Below are 16,125 nucleotides of genomic sequence, written 5' to 3'. Positions count from 1 at the left end.
TTGACAAAAACAGTCATTTTAACTCGCAGAACACAGGAGTTGCTGGTCTACCATTACCATGATCAGTTAGTCTGTTTGTGTTATTTTGTGACTGTGGTGTTTTTAAAGGGGGAAGAAGTAACAAAACTAACGACCAAACTAACACATCGAGGCAGCAGCACATCAGAAACGCCTGTGTTCTGGGAGATAAAGGGACTGTTTTTGTCACTAGAGTCTGGTGGATTTGACGATTTGAAGAGCAAAGACTGGCTTCACTTCCCCCCGCATAAACTTAAACAGGGCTGCCTGATGACAACGTAAAGCAGTAAAAATATACAAAATATAGCATACACTTAAAATTATATTTAGTTTTCTCATGTGGGACTTTTTCAGATGGCTAAAATATGTGGCCTGTGTCGACAGTAGTACGTTGCACAACTTCTGTGCTTGTACCCCTGAATGCTTCTCCAAACTGGAGGTGTGCCAACTGCCATCTACTGTAGTAGTACCTCATACAACCCCACTGGAAATTCTTGACTATCCCTTTAAAGCACTAAACTTCCGACCTCATATATCGTGACATCATGTTAGTCACACCTCCCTATGTTGGGTGTTTCTGTAAGCCTTAATCATATACGGTATGTGTTTAGTTGTAATTGACAGACGAGTGACAGGCACAAAAAGCAAACTTAGGTCATCGTTTGGAACTGTGACGGACAGTGCAGTGACTGCTGGCCATAACTATTGAATAGTGATTTACATTTAGAGTCCATGAGACACCTTAGAGATAAAAGATGTAAAATAAGATCTTAGGAATTGTGTATTTCTGTTAAGGAAAAGCCCTCAAATCTTCTATTACCCTTTATGATGTCATTTATATGACGGATAGTACAGTGTGCAGTCTTTGGAAGGATGTGTTTTAGATAGTAATGCCTGAGACCCACCATTCACCCACCATTAAGCGAGGAGTCGCGGCCCCTGAAGGCATAACTCACTCTGCTCCTTTGTTATCAATGAGACACACTCTTCTTGCATTACCCTCTATAATAGTTGTGATCATTTTAAATTGTGCATCAAAGTAATTGCCGTGGCACTTAAGGAGAAAAAGTGAGGTATAGCTAGCACAGTACAACCATGTGGTCCATTGTCTGTCCTTTCCCCTGAGGATTGTTTCAAATTAAGATGAATGCGTGACGTTTTTGCTGGTATGTGTGAAGAGCTCATTACTGAACATAAAATCATCACTTATTATCATAATCTTAAAATGAAAAACTTTGTAGTACCTACACAGGTGTGCCATACTTCAGTTTTTTATGTCGTTGGGGTTAAAGGAGGGGACGGGGGTTTAATACCACTGTAATATTAAACCTGGACCCCCGTCTGGCCCCACTAGGTAGACTTTATTTCAAAGGCTGTTTCAAAGCTTTAAAGAGAATATGGTATTGTCTTTTAAAGTAGACGACCTCAGGAATCCAGTTGGTACCAGTCATGTCAAGCTAGCTTGTCGGGAGGGAGGCTAAAGAAAGCTCCAATGTTAGGCAATATTTTGGTAAAGGAAAACTGGCGTGGCCATTTTCAAAGGGGTCCCTTGACCTCTGACCTCAAGATATCTGAATGAAAATGGGTTCTCTTTGCCCACTTTATGCTAATGCCATGCAGTTTGGGGCAAAAAAACTTTGCATGCAATGGTTTATTTGAATATGTTTGCATACGAGGGTCCATCATAAAGTGTGTCTGGCTGGAAAGCTGAGACTCTTGTGGATACAGTTAGCCCAGTTGTGTTCATGTGTGATCATGTTAGTCCCCATAATAGTCATGTCAGTGTAGTGAGAGTATTTTTTTTTGGCTTGAGCTCACTGTAAAAAATGAGCTGTTGTGACCTCTAGGATAATCACAGTCTCATGAAACTTTACAACCACAAACTACAGAACGTGAGCATTCAGAGGATGGATGGCTTTCCTATGTATTCTGACAGTAAGAGAGTTTCTGAGGATTTTACTCAACACAAGTGCTAGCCATCCAATCATCAAAAAAATGCAGTTCTTACAGAAATGTCCAAATGTTTTCGATTTTTAAGAAAATTCTATGGTGTTTCTCAAGATCTTGGTGTCTTAATGTGGTATTTTGTAGGGATTAAAAAAATAATCTTGAATGATCAAAATTGGTAGAATTTTGCACTAAATCTGGGTAAATCTGCAACAACTGACAAGGCATAATTGGGCAGAAGAATGACCATCACATACTTCCATCATAATGTATATTAGGTACTCCTAAAACCACATGTGGCCCTCACTTTGCCTTTTATGCAGATGAAGAACAGCTGCATGTCCCTACACGCCTTATGCCATAATTGTGAGTGTTTCAAGGGAAGGCTTGTCTCTACCATTATGAAAACAATCATATATCATGAGGGCTAGTCAATCCCTTCAGCACAATCACAGACACAAATGAACTAGGTTGCTTATTGAAATAGAATATGTGGTTATAGGTACAGATTTCAAAATGCATAAAGATTGTACAGACTGCCCAAGATCTGTTTGCCCACCATGTTGCTGCAGTTCATCCCAGGACAATGCACGTGACTGTGTGAAAGCACCGAGCTCAGAGGGGGTGGAACAAGGGAACAGTGGGCAGGGAGGCCTGACAGGAGGCCTGCTGTCAGCACTAATGCGCATCACGGCACTGTTCGCTAGTAACAGGTCTGTTCTGTGAGGAAACATTAGGGCAAAACAATTCCAGGGACCAGTAAGAAGACAGTAGTAGAACTGGATAACACATTAATGGTAATAATCGAGTTGCAGTCCCTTTAACCACAGGTAAATCAACAGGTCCTGCAGGCACATCGTGTGTGTGTTTGTGTGTTAGGGAGGCATTCTTATGCAGATGCTCTCCAGTGACTTTTAGGGTTTCAGGGGAATGTTACATCCTGTTGGAGGGACAAAGGGGCAAAATAGTTTGATAGCACAAATGCTATATATGACTTTAAAATATAAGATATGTTAATGTTATTTGATGTTGTTTGTTTAAACATTTGCTTTATATTCAAATCAGGGATGTAATTATGTTTCAACCTCAACTGAAAGATATTTTGATCAGCAGTGTGTTTAGATGATGATGTTTAAGGCAAGTGTTCATATTAAATGTTCTTTGTTGCAGGTAAATAGAGACACAGCATGTTCCACTGGGAGATAAAAGTAAGAATTGTAAAAATGCATAAAAGGCGTGGCGCCCAAAACAAGAAATCATGTGATATGCTGCTACAGAAACACTTTTCTCAGGTTAAAAACATTCTTGATGAACGTGGATTAACACATTTATGGCTCGACCATGGAGATGTCACTCCACATTGCAGTACGTGACATTTAACCTCAGACTCCCAAATATGCATCACTAGGATTTGTATGATGAGGTTTCAGAAAACTCTCTATGTAGTAACTGCAGACTGTTTTTTTTAGCCTTGTACAGAGAAAATCTGTCAAAACTGCAGTATTATAGTCCTGCACTCTAATAATTTAAAGATTTGAGATGTTTATTGTCACTCTAGTTCAGTAAGTAATATTCAAATAAATAATAACAAAATATATGAAGCAATCCAAAATACATTATACCAGTATATCAATGTTTTAAAAACAATCAAGGTAAATATAATATAATATATGAGATATTTCTATGACAATGTTCCAAGATGGTATACATAAAAAATCATTAGAGCAGTATTTTAGTATGTATATGTTTGAATGTGTGAACTTATGTTATTTTACCAATGATTATTTACAAAAGTAATCGTATTTGCTCATTTTATTTGAGTATCACTTTCTTCTTTATTTAATTGTATTTGCCCAGTTACTGGGCAACACCGGTAGCTGTCCACTTATGTTATATTCTTTATTTCTTTTATGTTCTCATGAGTAACTAAGTCCATATGGGTCACCACGGCATAAAGAAAAGTCTCAAAGTTCGAAGAGTGTGTGCACGAGCAGTAGAACAAAGAGCCTTTTTTACCTCAAGTTCTCCTCAGGAAAGAATCAAAACTATTTCAAACATGTGCAGAACTCACAAAATGAATGCTTTTGGTGAGTGATAAAATTTCTTGGACGATCAACAACACAACAGCTGGTTGCACTGAATAAACATTAGTGGCTATGGGTGAGAGAGGAGATTATATATTATCAGTGTCTCTCAGGAGCGACACCGGGATTATGAAAGAAGCCAGGCTGTGAATCCAGAGGAGAACAATGCAGTCAGCTGCTCCTGACACGTCAAGACAAAAAGAAGCCACCGCAGCCTTTTTCCCCCATTCGCTGATCCAGTTCCTATCAGGCTGTCTGTCTGCTGAATACATAATTATTCATTCAGGCATTGGGGTATTTCAGAGATGCCACTTTATCTTTAATTAAAACGTACTGCTTTTGGTTTGCATGCATGTATGTTTTCTTTTCTGGAAAGATAACAATCTGAGACAGTGAGTTTGCAGGACTGTGAAAGAGAAATTACATTAGCATAAAGTCAAACAATAGGACAAAGTTAATTAAATCAGTTGAAAGTAAACAATGTTTGCCCACTTGTTGCTGTCATTGCCACTACAGAAAATGAATGCTAATTAAATAACTGTAGTGTAATTTATGATACAATCGCCATTCAGTTAAAGAATATCTGGTTAAACGCAAAACTACCACCGCCTCCACATTTTGTTTTATGATAGGCTATAACGTATCCTTGCAATTTCATCATCCTGAGGCATCATACTGCTTCTCCAGATTGATAGCCTTTCACAGAGCCTTTGTGGCCGCAGAACAATAGGAAATGAGCGGGAGGCCTCGATGTGTCACATGTGGTGCCTTTGATTAACATACTTGACTTGTTTATGTAACAGGATGTCGGGGTGAGGCAAGAATACTTAAAACTAAATTAGGATGAAGAGGGTACAAAAATGTTTTAATTCCGGGCAGGATGTGATTGAGTCATGTCAACACAAACCTATTTTGCATAACCATGTGGCCTATTTAACCTGAGATTGAATCAGAATTGTTTTTTTTCTATATGTACAATGTTAGCTCCTATGTCTAATCGGCATATGCTCTCTATTAGTGCCTGGCATGTACACAATAATCACATTCATTACTGCATTTGATGAAGTATGCTTGCCAAACCTGCAGATCTACTTGTGTTTTCATTACATAGAGAACAGCGCGTTGGTCTGACCTGTTTGGTAACGACAAGGATTCCAAAACAACTTTTAAAATATATGACAAAACGCTGTAATAAGAGGGTGAATAACGCAAAAGCAACCCAGGAATAATGTCAAAGAGTTTGGTCTTTGTTCACTGTTCCTTAGCTGGGAGTGGTAACTGATAAAGTTTTTCTTTTTTTCCTTCCACACTGCTGCCACTCGGGGGAGGGTGTGTGTCTCAATAATGAGTACACTGAAGTCTACTGAATATCCTCATTGATTGTACAATGCATGGCTTCAAGCTACCGTCAATGGTGTCTCTTTAAAAAGGCTTTAAGGGTGGAGGAGGGGCGGTTATTTAACTTCACATTAGCCAGTGGGTAGTGGGTACTACTGTAGTTGATGGTCTTTATCTCATATGAGTCAGTGTATTCTTCTTAAAGGTTTTTCTTCTGTGTCTATATTTTATTTTTACCTTTATTTATCCATTGAGATCGAAGATTTCTTCTTCCAGGGAGTCCTGGACAAGACAGAACGCATACAAAGTTTCACATAAAACAATTTTAAATGTTAGAACACACAAAATAAATAAAAGCAACACAAGGGAAATGGTGAAAGAAGAAGAGAGGCTTACCAGTGATATCCATGACACATACCACTTAAAGGATTATGTGAAACAGCAGCATGTTTCCTTCAGGGTATTTTGTAAAACACATTTAAATGTGTTACTTTTAAGGTAACATAGTATCTTTACATATCATTTCGGATTATTGTAATCTAGTATTATAGGTTTGGACATGTCCTATCATAAGAAGGTATAGAGAGCCTCCCCTGCCCCCTCTTTAAGATCAAACATTGCATTATGGCTTTATCACATGCATGTTTAGGTGACAGACAATCAGTATAAAACCAGCCTGTTGTGGGCTATTTTTGCACGTTTTATTTATAAATGGGAAGAAGCAGACATTTCTCATGACTCAACAAACCTGCTTCTGCAAAAAAACACACAAAAAAAACCCTCATGTAACTGTGAAAAGTTTGAGGCACCCCTCCCCCATCTCCACATGGTAGCTGATGCGTGACGTGAGAGTGTGGAAGAAGGGCTACTTCTTGCTTGAGGTACAAAGCACTACATATGAAACGGTGTTGTTGTCTAGCCTGTGGCTCTAATCAGCATTAGGAACTCACTCTGGGATAGTTTACATACACTAAAGTAGCATTTGGACGTGTTATCATGCAGACTAGCCCAAAGTCACATGAATAAAATATGACAATGATTAAATGCCTAGGACCTGTCATACCTGTTCAAGCAATAGGTGGAACTAAAGATGTCTTTTACTGGCTTGTATTAACATTATGTGTACTTGTCAGTGGTGGAAAGTACATTTGCTTAAGTACTGTAGGCTACTAAGTATGCTACAGTTTTGGCATACTTGTATTTAATTGAGTATTTCCATTTCATGCTACTTTATACTTCTACTCCACTACGTTGGAGAGGAAAATATTGCACTCCACAATGTTTATTTGACACTTATATTTACTTCTGACATTAAAAAAACAAACAATATGAGGCAGTACTATACCACTAGGCTACCCAGTATGTTACTGTACATTTATTTAGCTGACGCTTTTATCCAAAGCCCATTACAATAAGTGCATTTGATCATGAAGATACTACCAAAAAATCTGTTACAAACAGTTATTCAAATAAGCAAATGCAACCTGCTTCAAGTGCTACATTTTAGAAACAAGGCATAGATACTGTATGTAACATAACCTGGGTGAAATCTAACATTATGAAATAAGGATTATGACAAAAACACAAGGTATTGAAATCAATAATGAAATAGTAGCATATAAATACAATTACAGTTTTGCTTGGGGTAGGTTTTAACATTTTGTTGTTCTCTTCTAGTCATGACCTAGCATACCTTCCTCCAGCTAACAGCTAGAACATTAGCACTAACAACTAGCATAAAAGATGCCCACACAGACACATACTAAACTTGATCACGTTTGATTTAACTACAAAGCATGCAATGTTATCACAAATATAAATTAAGTTTAAAAAAAAAGTTCTATAATAGAAAGAATCATAATCGACTTAATTTGCAGTTCAAGGCATCCTGTCAACAGTTTTACTCCTTGTCCCCTTTACAATGGTGGCATTTGAGGAAAATTCTTTCTAAGGCCACTAAGCATTAGCAGAGCTAGTCAGGCCTTTTGTAGCTTATTCCTGAATGGAGAAATTGAAAGTGTTACAAACAGGCGGGGATGAGGGGAAGTTCTCAGGACTTTGATGCAAATTTGACATTTTTTTGTAAACAAGAATACTTTTCCCTACTGACTTACATTTCTAAAGAGAAGTCTGTGAGACCGGGGATATTTTTTTCCAAGCACCATAACCCCTGTGAAGTGCGTCAATATCTGAATTTGATTAATTCCGTCAGATAACATTTTGAAAGAGCCAAATGGTTAAATTATTTAATTTCCATTCCAGTTAGCCGGAGCCAGAAGTTGGTGCGCCTGCTTTATGGGCCCAACAGTGTGGAAGTTTGGGCTTGATGCGCCACTGAGCAGCTAATGAACGGGGCTCCTCCACAAACGCTGTATCCACTTCTCTTAATACATCGCTAAATGACTGAAAAATATCTGCAAAACTATAGAAACTCAAAAACAAACACATAAACCAACATACTGACTACAGATGACCCAAAATGACTACATGGAGATGCAAAACGCAAAAAAAAAGCCATTAAGACAAGCACAAAAACGATTCCATAGAAAAGTAAAAATAAAATGGATTTTTTTTTTTAAAGGATCAACAATTACTACAAGGAAACGAAAAATGGATGAAAAATGTGGATGTTTTCTTATATGAGGGGGGCCTCTTACAGGTTTACTCTACAGAGGGATTGTTGGGTCTGTGTAAATCATAAATAAGTCATAGAGTGTGGTACTACACTCTACTCTGTAAAGAGTCCTGAGATAACTTTTGTCATGATTTGGCACTATAAATAAAATTGTATTTAATTGTTTCCCTTTCCCTATGTATGTATGTATGTACTGTATCTATCTATCTATCTATCTATCTATCTATCTATCTATCTATCTATCTATCTATCTATCTATCTATCTATCTGTCTTTCTATCTATCTATCTATCTATCTATATATCTGTCTATCCATCTATCTATCTATCTATCTATCTATCTATCTATCTATCTATCTATCTATCTATCTATCTGTCTATCTGTCTTTCTATCTATCTATCTATCTATCTATATATCTGTCTATCTATTTATCTATCTAGCAATCCGTCTATCTATCTATCTATCTATCTATCTATCTATCTATCTATCTATCTATCTATCTATCTGTCCATCCGTCTATCCTACCGCCTGTCTATCCGTCTATCTATCTATCTATCTATCTATCTATCTATCTATCTATCTACCTATCTATCTACCTATCTATCTATCTATCTATCTATCTATCTATCTATCTATCTATCTATCTATCTATCTATCTATCTATCTATCTATCTATCCGTAAGTCAATCAATCTTCTGCATGCTGAGTTACTTTTGATATCGTAAGTAACATTTTTGCTGTTAATTCTAATAGTACTTTTACTTACATTTTGAATTCAATTTTTTAGAGTGAGTTACTTCATCTTCCACCGCTAATCATCATTGTATTTATTATTCGCGACCACGTGACTTGACCTATGGGGTTTTTTTTTGGGGGGGGGGGGTACACGTGCACGCGCTCCATCTTTCCGAGAGAGAGAGAGAGAGAGAGAGAGAGAGAGAGAGAGAGAGAGAGAGAGAGAGAGAGAGAGAGAGAGAGAGAGAGAGAGAGAGAGAGAGAGAGAGAGAGAGAGAGAGAGAGAGAGAGAGAGAGAGAGAGAGAGAGAGAGAGAGAGAGAGAGAGAGAGAGAGAGAGAGAGGAGGGCGCGCGCGTCAGAACTCAACAGCTGCACAGTGAGGACGGAGGACTCGCCAAGTAGAACAAATATGATTCACATTCAAACAATTCAATAGGTGAGCTATCCTCCACCGACACCACCCGCAGCAGCAGCAGCAGCAGCCGCAGAGAAACAGCGTTTCTGTGTCGAAATGAAGAAGCAGCTCAAACCCAAACCACCGAACTCAGTCGCTCCGTAGTATCAGTGTCATTATTAATCCGGAAACTCTCCGTTGGTAGGTATTGTTTGGTGAGTTTCTACAGTTTGGGTCGAAGTCGAAGACAACAGAAAGTGTTCGTTTGCGAACGTTAGTGTCGTTGGAAACGCCGAGGAGGGACTGCTAAGTGCTACTTTTTTGGACTAGCATTATCTTTTAAAAGTTAACCTTACCGGGGGTTAAGTTTTCCAAGAACGGGCGTTAAACGAATCAATAAACAACAAGGCGACGTGTGTGGGTGTTGATTAGTTTGAGCCACTTCTGTTGGCATGGACGTTATCGCCTTCCTTTAACGTGTTCGTAAGTTAATGCTCGCTAAACGAAGCTTTCTGTATGATGTGAGTCATAAACAGGAGTGATATTGAGTGAGGCGACCACATTCCTCGTGCTCTTGCTTATTATGCACACATACAAATGTAATAGCAGTGGGTTGTTTTCAACAGTAATCCACTTTAGTGGGAGTTTAACGTTGACTTAACTGACTTTGAGCATCTCTCCCGACCCTCCGACCACCTCTCGAACAAACTTAATGGTGCTTTCCTTCAATAACAAGGTGGCTAACGTTCACGCTGCCTCACACACACACACAGACACACAGACACACAGACACACACACACACACACACACACACACACACACACACACACACACACACACACACACACACACACACAAAGCATGCGTGTGCTTTAAAAAAATCACACTGGCTCATTATCGACAGTTGCATGTGCTCACCTGGGTTAAGGGTAAAAGTTCCCCCTAGGCAAACTCGTTATAGCAAATGGGAAGCAACAAGTAGTAAAATTGGACACCAGCGTCGAAGAGAAAATGACTAGTAAGTAAATCCCATATTGTAATGGATTTGGGTGAATAAGAAGATCCATGACTACAGCGGACTGCGTTATGTTTTGTCTTTACTTTGTATGAGCTTGAAGTCTGAACTTGCTGGTCCAGTCACTTGCTGCCTATTAGGGCCGCAGCTCAGATGACTGTTTTCATGGCCCATTCTTTGTTTGGTCTCTAAAGTGTAGAGATGACATCCCAAAAATGTCTTGTTTTGTCCACAACTCAAAGATCATAAGTTTCCTGTCATAGAGGGACAAAGAAAACGTACATTATTCACATTTAAGAAGCTGGAATCTGAGAGTGTTCACTTTTGTTTCTTAAAAATAACTCAAACCATTTGATGGATTATCAAAATAGCAGTCCCAGTGGTTTCAAAACAAAAGGAAAACACCCTGAGCATACTGTATAAACATGCAATGTGTGAGTCAACAAGGCAGCCAAGGATTATAGGCAAGTATAACAAGTATACAATATCAATGCCTTATATCTTAGTTGTCTGTTGTTGAATGTTGTTCAGTGCCAATCAAGTCCATTTAACATTTCCCCAAACTTAATTTTGATAGTTGTATAGTTGTAAAATGAGAAGACAAAAGTTGCTGGTGTCCAGAAAATAGCTAACTATTACAGTAATTCAACATTTAAAAGCAATTATCATTTACTCTTATTTCTACTCTTATGTACCTTACAAATGCATCTTTTAACAAAAAAATTTAAATGTAAGCTAGAATGACCGTATGGACCTATACCTTCATATTAACCCTATTAAGTTAGTATAAAATGAAGTATGCCAAATTCTGTAGGTGACAAACAATATCCGTACTAAGTATTAGGGCTGATTATCCGATATGATCATTTATCGTCTGTCAACAGAATCGTATCGGGATGAAATTAAGATATTGTGACACACAATTTTGTACACAACAGTATACAAAAAATGCTTTACCATGTGCTTATTTCATACATACTATGTATTTATTGAATTACTAGAAAACATGCTATATTATGATATATGTTGTCATCAAGATGTGAATGTGCTCTTATAGGAATTAAGGAAAAAGAAAGCTTGTAAGAAAGAAAGAGATTGTTTTTATGTCTTGTCCAAGTCCTCTTCAGGGAGGAAATGAGTTGTCTGTGCAGTTGATTGCTAAAAAGATACATTTCCTGTTTCAGTATAAGGGAAGACCATTCTCTTTGTGTGGTGTGCTTTAAACAGACTTTATCTCAAGTTAGGTAGGTGATTCTGTTTTGATATTCAAGCACAACTTAAGACACTTTTTTCTATTGTTTTCAGGCTGCTATTAATCTGGACAGTGTGTACAGCGTTGGACAATGCCGACTCACTCGCTGTCACCGTTTGTGGAGAGCCCAGACGGACTTGCCCAAGACATCCTTATTAGTAACACTGCAAGCATCCCAGGCCCTGGCTCTAGCATGACACCACACACCACCTACTCAGAAAAGGCTGTGCTGCAATCTGAAGGAAGCGCACCACTGTCTTGTATGTTCTGTGATGAGACTTTCACTCATCAGGACGAGCTAGGACCCCACGTATTAACACAGCACCCCACCACTTTCTTTGAACCCGCTGTGCTTAGAGTTGAAGCAGAATTCAGGATCCCAGGAGAGAGACCCCGTCCCAAACCCAGCCTCCCTATCGAAATAGAGGAGGTTCACAGCTGTGTTGTGTGCGGCCAGCTCTTACAAGATGCCAGTGAGCTGGAGACCCACACAAGGAAGCACAAGGACTACTTTACTTACTGCTGCAATGTCTGCGGGCGGCGGTTTAGGGAGCCGTGGTTTCTCAAGAACCACATGAAGATGCATGTAAAACCGGGAGGAAAGAGCAAGGCCCAGCAAGACCTGGAGACACCGGCCACAGTCAACGGTGTCGTCCAAGATCCTGTTTCAGAACCCGTCCTGACAGTTTACAAAATGTGCATGGTGTGTGGGTTTTTCTTTCCTGACCATGACAGTCTGGCTGAACACAGCAAAGTACACAATCGGGAGGTGGAGCACGGCAGAGATAAAGACAAGGAGAACATGAATGGCACAAATGAATCCCATGCCAACCAGGAGACATTTCTTCACAGCCTAAACCTGATGACTCGCTCTTCAGGACATATTTTGCAACATAAGAGGTCATCAAAATGGATTCCCCAGCTGGATCCCTTCAACACATATCAGGCCTGGCAACTTGCTACAAAGGGCAAGATAGCAGTTGGTCCTAATAATATGAAAGATATTGGTCAGGAAGCCAGCACAGACAATGAAGAATGCTCTGATAAGGAGGAGTTGAATAATATTTGGTCTGAGGGACAAGGAGATAAAGCTACCAAAGAGGTCCTTGGGAGAGAGCCCCGGACTCAGCAGCAGACTGGAGGAGAAAACGCAGCGCCGCAGCGGAGGTCTCTAATGCAAAAAAATAAGGACAAAGAAAGGCCAACCACTTGTGACAAATGTCAGAGGACCTTCAGGACCTACCACCAGTTAGTTCTCCACTCCAGGATCCACAAGCACGAGAGAGGCGGTGAAGAGAGTCCAACTTCCTCTGTTGATGGAAAGTTGTCGAGAGCAGGATCCTTTGAGCACGCAGAAGAATGCTGTGAGGACGGCTTTGAGGAAGCTGCACTAGCAGAAAACCTGGGTCCAGGTAAATTTAGGACTCATTACACACTCATGCTTCACTCCCACTGTCTTATTTGTGATTTTAGAAGTCCTTTTTCAATTCAAAGAACTGTTACCAAGTGCTCCCTCTGCTGACGGGAGGTAGAATAACACATGTCCTTTTGTGATTTTATTTTGTGCTGTTCCTTTATTTATTTATGCTTATGCTATTTTGTCTATTTTTCAAAGGTGACGAAGGTTTTGATCGATCAAAAGTCAGATCAAAAGAATGCAGTTACTGCGGCAAATCATTCCGATCAAGCTATTACCTCACAGTTCACCTGAGGACTCACACAGGTATGTTTAACACATTTGGTTTCGAATGATTCATGTATGAATATGAGACATGCATGCAGAGCCGCAACGATTAATCACTTAGTTGCCAACTGTTCAATTAATTGCCAATTATTTTGATAATCGATAAATCCATTTGAGCCTTTCTTTATAAAGAAAAAATGTCCAAATTCTTTGATACCAGCTTCTCAAATGCTAATATTTTATGGTTTCTTTACCCCTATATGAGAGTATACTGAATACCTTTGAGTTGTGATCATTTCTCATAATTTTCTGAGCTTTAATAGACCAAGCAAGTAATCGACTAATCAACCCTACATGCATACATGAACTATCTCTGTGGATTACCATGTGTTGTGTCCTAATTTAAAGAAATAAACGTAACTGTTTGTTTGTTTGTTGGTTTCAGGTGAAAAACCGTTCAAGTGTGCTTACTGCGACTATGCTGCAGCCCAGAAGACTTCACTGAAGTATCACCTGGAACGGCGTCACAAGGACAAACCTTACGTGGACATTCCCAGCAGACCATTGCCTTTAGCGCCTTCTCCTAATGACAAAGAAGATGGAAATGACAATGAAAATGCTGCTCCCAATAGATCCAAACTCTGGGTTCCTGGAGCCAGATTGTGCGCCAATGGAACGCCAGAGAACAGATTTGATATCAAGCTTGGCAAACCACTCGTCCAGATGAATGCTGAGTATGAGAAATTAAGTGCTAAGTCTGCTCACCCCCCGACTGACGATGTGGTCGTAAAGTGCCACGTACCTGTTAATCTGAAGATGGATAGGAAAGAGATAAAAGAAGAGAACTCAGAGGCCCCATTAAATATGTCCTTAAAACTGTCCATCCCTGCCAGTACAGAACCCAGAAATGCATCAGTTCCAATTGCCTGTTCGTTGTGTCCATACAAAACCATGTACCCAGAGGTTCTGATGATGCACAAAAAGCTCACTCACAAAGACAAGTCGGACAGTGCAAAAAGGAACGGCAGTTTGAAAAAACGCTCTACAGGTTGCCCCCCTGCACTTGAGGGGAAAGATGTCACCCCACTTTCGATGATTGACAGGCGCCACCCTCGTCGAACCAAGTCTCCGCCCCCTCCGCCAGCAAAACCACAAGAAAAGACGCCCCTTAAACCACCTCATGCTCCTAAGCGGTCCCCAGTCCACACACCCGTGCACGATGCTGTCCAGGAGACCCAGCGTTACACACATAACACTGACACGCACCCCAGTCAGGAATCTTCCAGGTATACGGAGCTCATGAGGAAGTCAAACACAGGGAGCAAGTACGCCATGGACCGACCAGGCCCCCCAGACAGAGTGGGAATCGGTGAGAGGAGTTACCCATCGAGAAGCGGTGTCACTTGGCACGCGGATGCCGCCAGGCTGTGCCTGACGAGCCGATTCGGGAGCCTCCCCCAGATGGATTTTGGCGAACCTTCTGGCAAGAGATTAAAGTATGCACTACCTACAGGGAGGGAAGCTGACACCGGTGAGAAGCCTGGCTTTAGAGGACCAGCAGGGAATGTGTCCAACAGGATGTTTATCCCAGTGAGAAGTGTGAAAACCACATCACAAATGTCAGGTCCATCCCCAGTTTCTGAGACCCTGGGTACTTTGAAGAATGCGTCTGCAGCTATCGGAGGAGGCTTGGACAGCGAGTGGAGCATGATGAACCTCCTGCGCTCCTACACACCCAATGACCTGGCATCTCTGTATCACAGCACACCAGGCAACCCCAGTCATGGAGGACTGGCCAACCCGAGAGCAGGTAAGTATTAGGTTAGCTGCTTGAGGAGGGGTACATTAAGTAGCTTAAATTCAAACTGGGTTACTTTAATATCTGCATATCCTAGGAGTATGTAGAGTTAACATTTAAAAATGTTTTCTCAGGGGGCAGAACTGTGCTGTACCAACACTTACCCACCCTGCCCAGCCTTCAGAGGAGAGACCCCTCAGGCCCTTTCCCTAATCAGCGCTATGGGACCACTGATAAAAGTACCTAAAGTGGCACCAAGGTAAAAGGTTGAAAAAAGTTTTGAAGTACACAGATTTCTTTTTTTCAGATTTTTTTTTTAAACACTGACCAGAATATTTGACCTGGTGCTTGATATAAATGAATCAAGTCATATTTGAAAATATAAAATGTATATAATTTTTCTTCTCTAGATTTGAACTGGAAAGCTTTGATTTTTTTTTTTTGGGGGGGGGGGACTTCTTGTCAAAAAGTGTCTAGGCGCCCCTAATTTAATATTCTTTCAATAGATAAAAATTGACATTTCAAGGCGGGGGCCTTTAGTGTACGTTTGTTTTCTTTTCTTTAGGGGATGAAAAAGTGCAGACGTTATTCCAGTGGTGTGTGGTTTCAGTTGCTTAATCCATATTTGACCCACGCTAATGTTCAGATATCTGTGTCTGACATAACGGTAAACTTTGTATTTGGTATAACAAATTTATTTGTAAGCTTTCAGTACATAAAAAAAATCTATAAAGTAAAAACCTAAATGTAATTTGTGTGAAAAATTGCTGCTCTGTTCTGTCACTGTTTGTCCAGGCGGTAATTAAGCACTATTCCATATATATCTATATATATTTGTTCCTTCTCCAAGGCACTGAAGGGTGGGATTTTCTGTTTAATAACTTGATGGCTTCAGCCCAGTGGTTTACAAACAGGCCACAGTACCAAGTCCTGTGTATGTTGAAGGGCTCTACCTCATGTTGTTATTTTTGTTAAGCTGCTGTAGCTATCATGTCAGCTGAGCCTCTGTACCTAGCTGTCTATCCACTAGAGACAGATGTTTTGAGTTGAAGTATAACTGGGTGGACTTGTTTTTCGGGCACCTCATGAAACACAAACTCATCTGGTGATACAGAACCAACTGCTGCGGCCACATCGACCTATTGGCACATGATTAACTGTAACACACTGTGGGTTGTGGAGTTCTTTAATATACTTGGTATTTACAAGCCCATTTCTAAACAC

General features: G+C 40.1%; 1 protein-coding gene across 2 annotated transcripts; it reads left to right on the top strand.

The window, feature by feature from the left end:
• The first annotated feature begins 9,097 nt into the window (after nt 1–9,097).
• On the top strand, nt 9,098–15,239 carry znf217 (zinc finger protein 217). 2 transcript variants are annotated; one of them, XM_083920666.1, is made up of 5 exons: nt 9,098–9,193; nt 11,473–12,831; nt 13,035–13,142; nt 13,549–14,913; nt 15,036–15,239. In XM_083920666.1, exons 2-5 carry the CDS (start codon nt 11,511–11,513, stop codon nt 15,146–15,148), a joined length of 2,907 nt encoding a protein of 968 aa, XP_083776792.1. In that variant the 5' UTR covers nt 9,098–9,193; nt 11,473–11,510; the 3' UTR covers nt 15,149–15,239. The 2 variants fall into 2 exon arrangements, with proteins under 2 accessions (XP_083776792.1, XP_083776791.1); XM_083920665.1 differs by having other exon boundaries at nt 9,148–9,352.
• Nucleotides 15,240–16,125: the final 886 nt, after the last annotated feature.

The sequence above is a fragment of the Echiichthys vipera genome (assembly GCF_963691815.1).
Source record: "Echiichthys vipera genome assembly, chromosome: 9".
In the NCBI taxonomy this organism is placed as follows: Eukaryota; Metazoa; Chordata; class Actinopteri; order Perciformes; family Trachinidae; genus Echiichthys; species Echiichthys vipera.
This window is presented reverse-complemented; position numbering and strand designations above follow the sequence as displayed.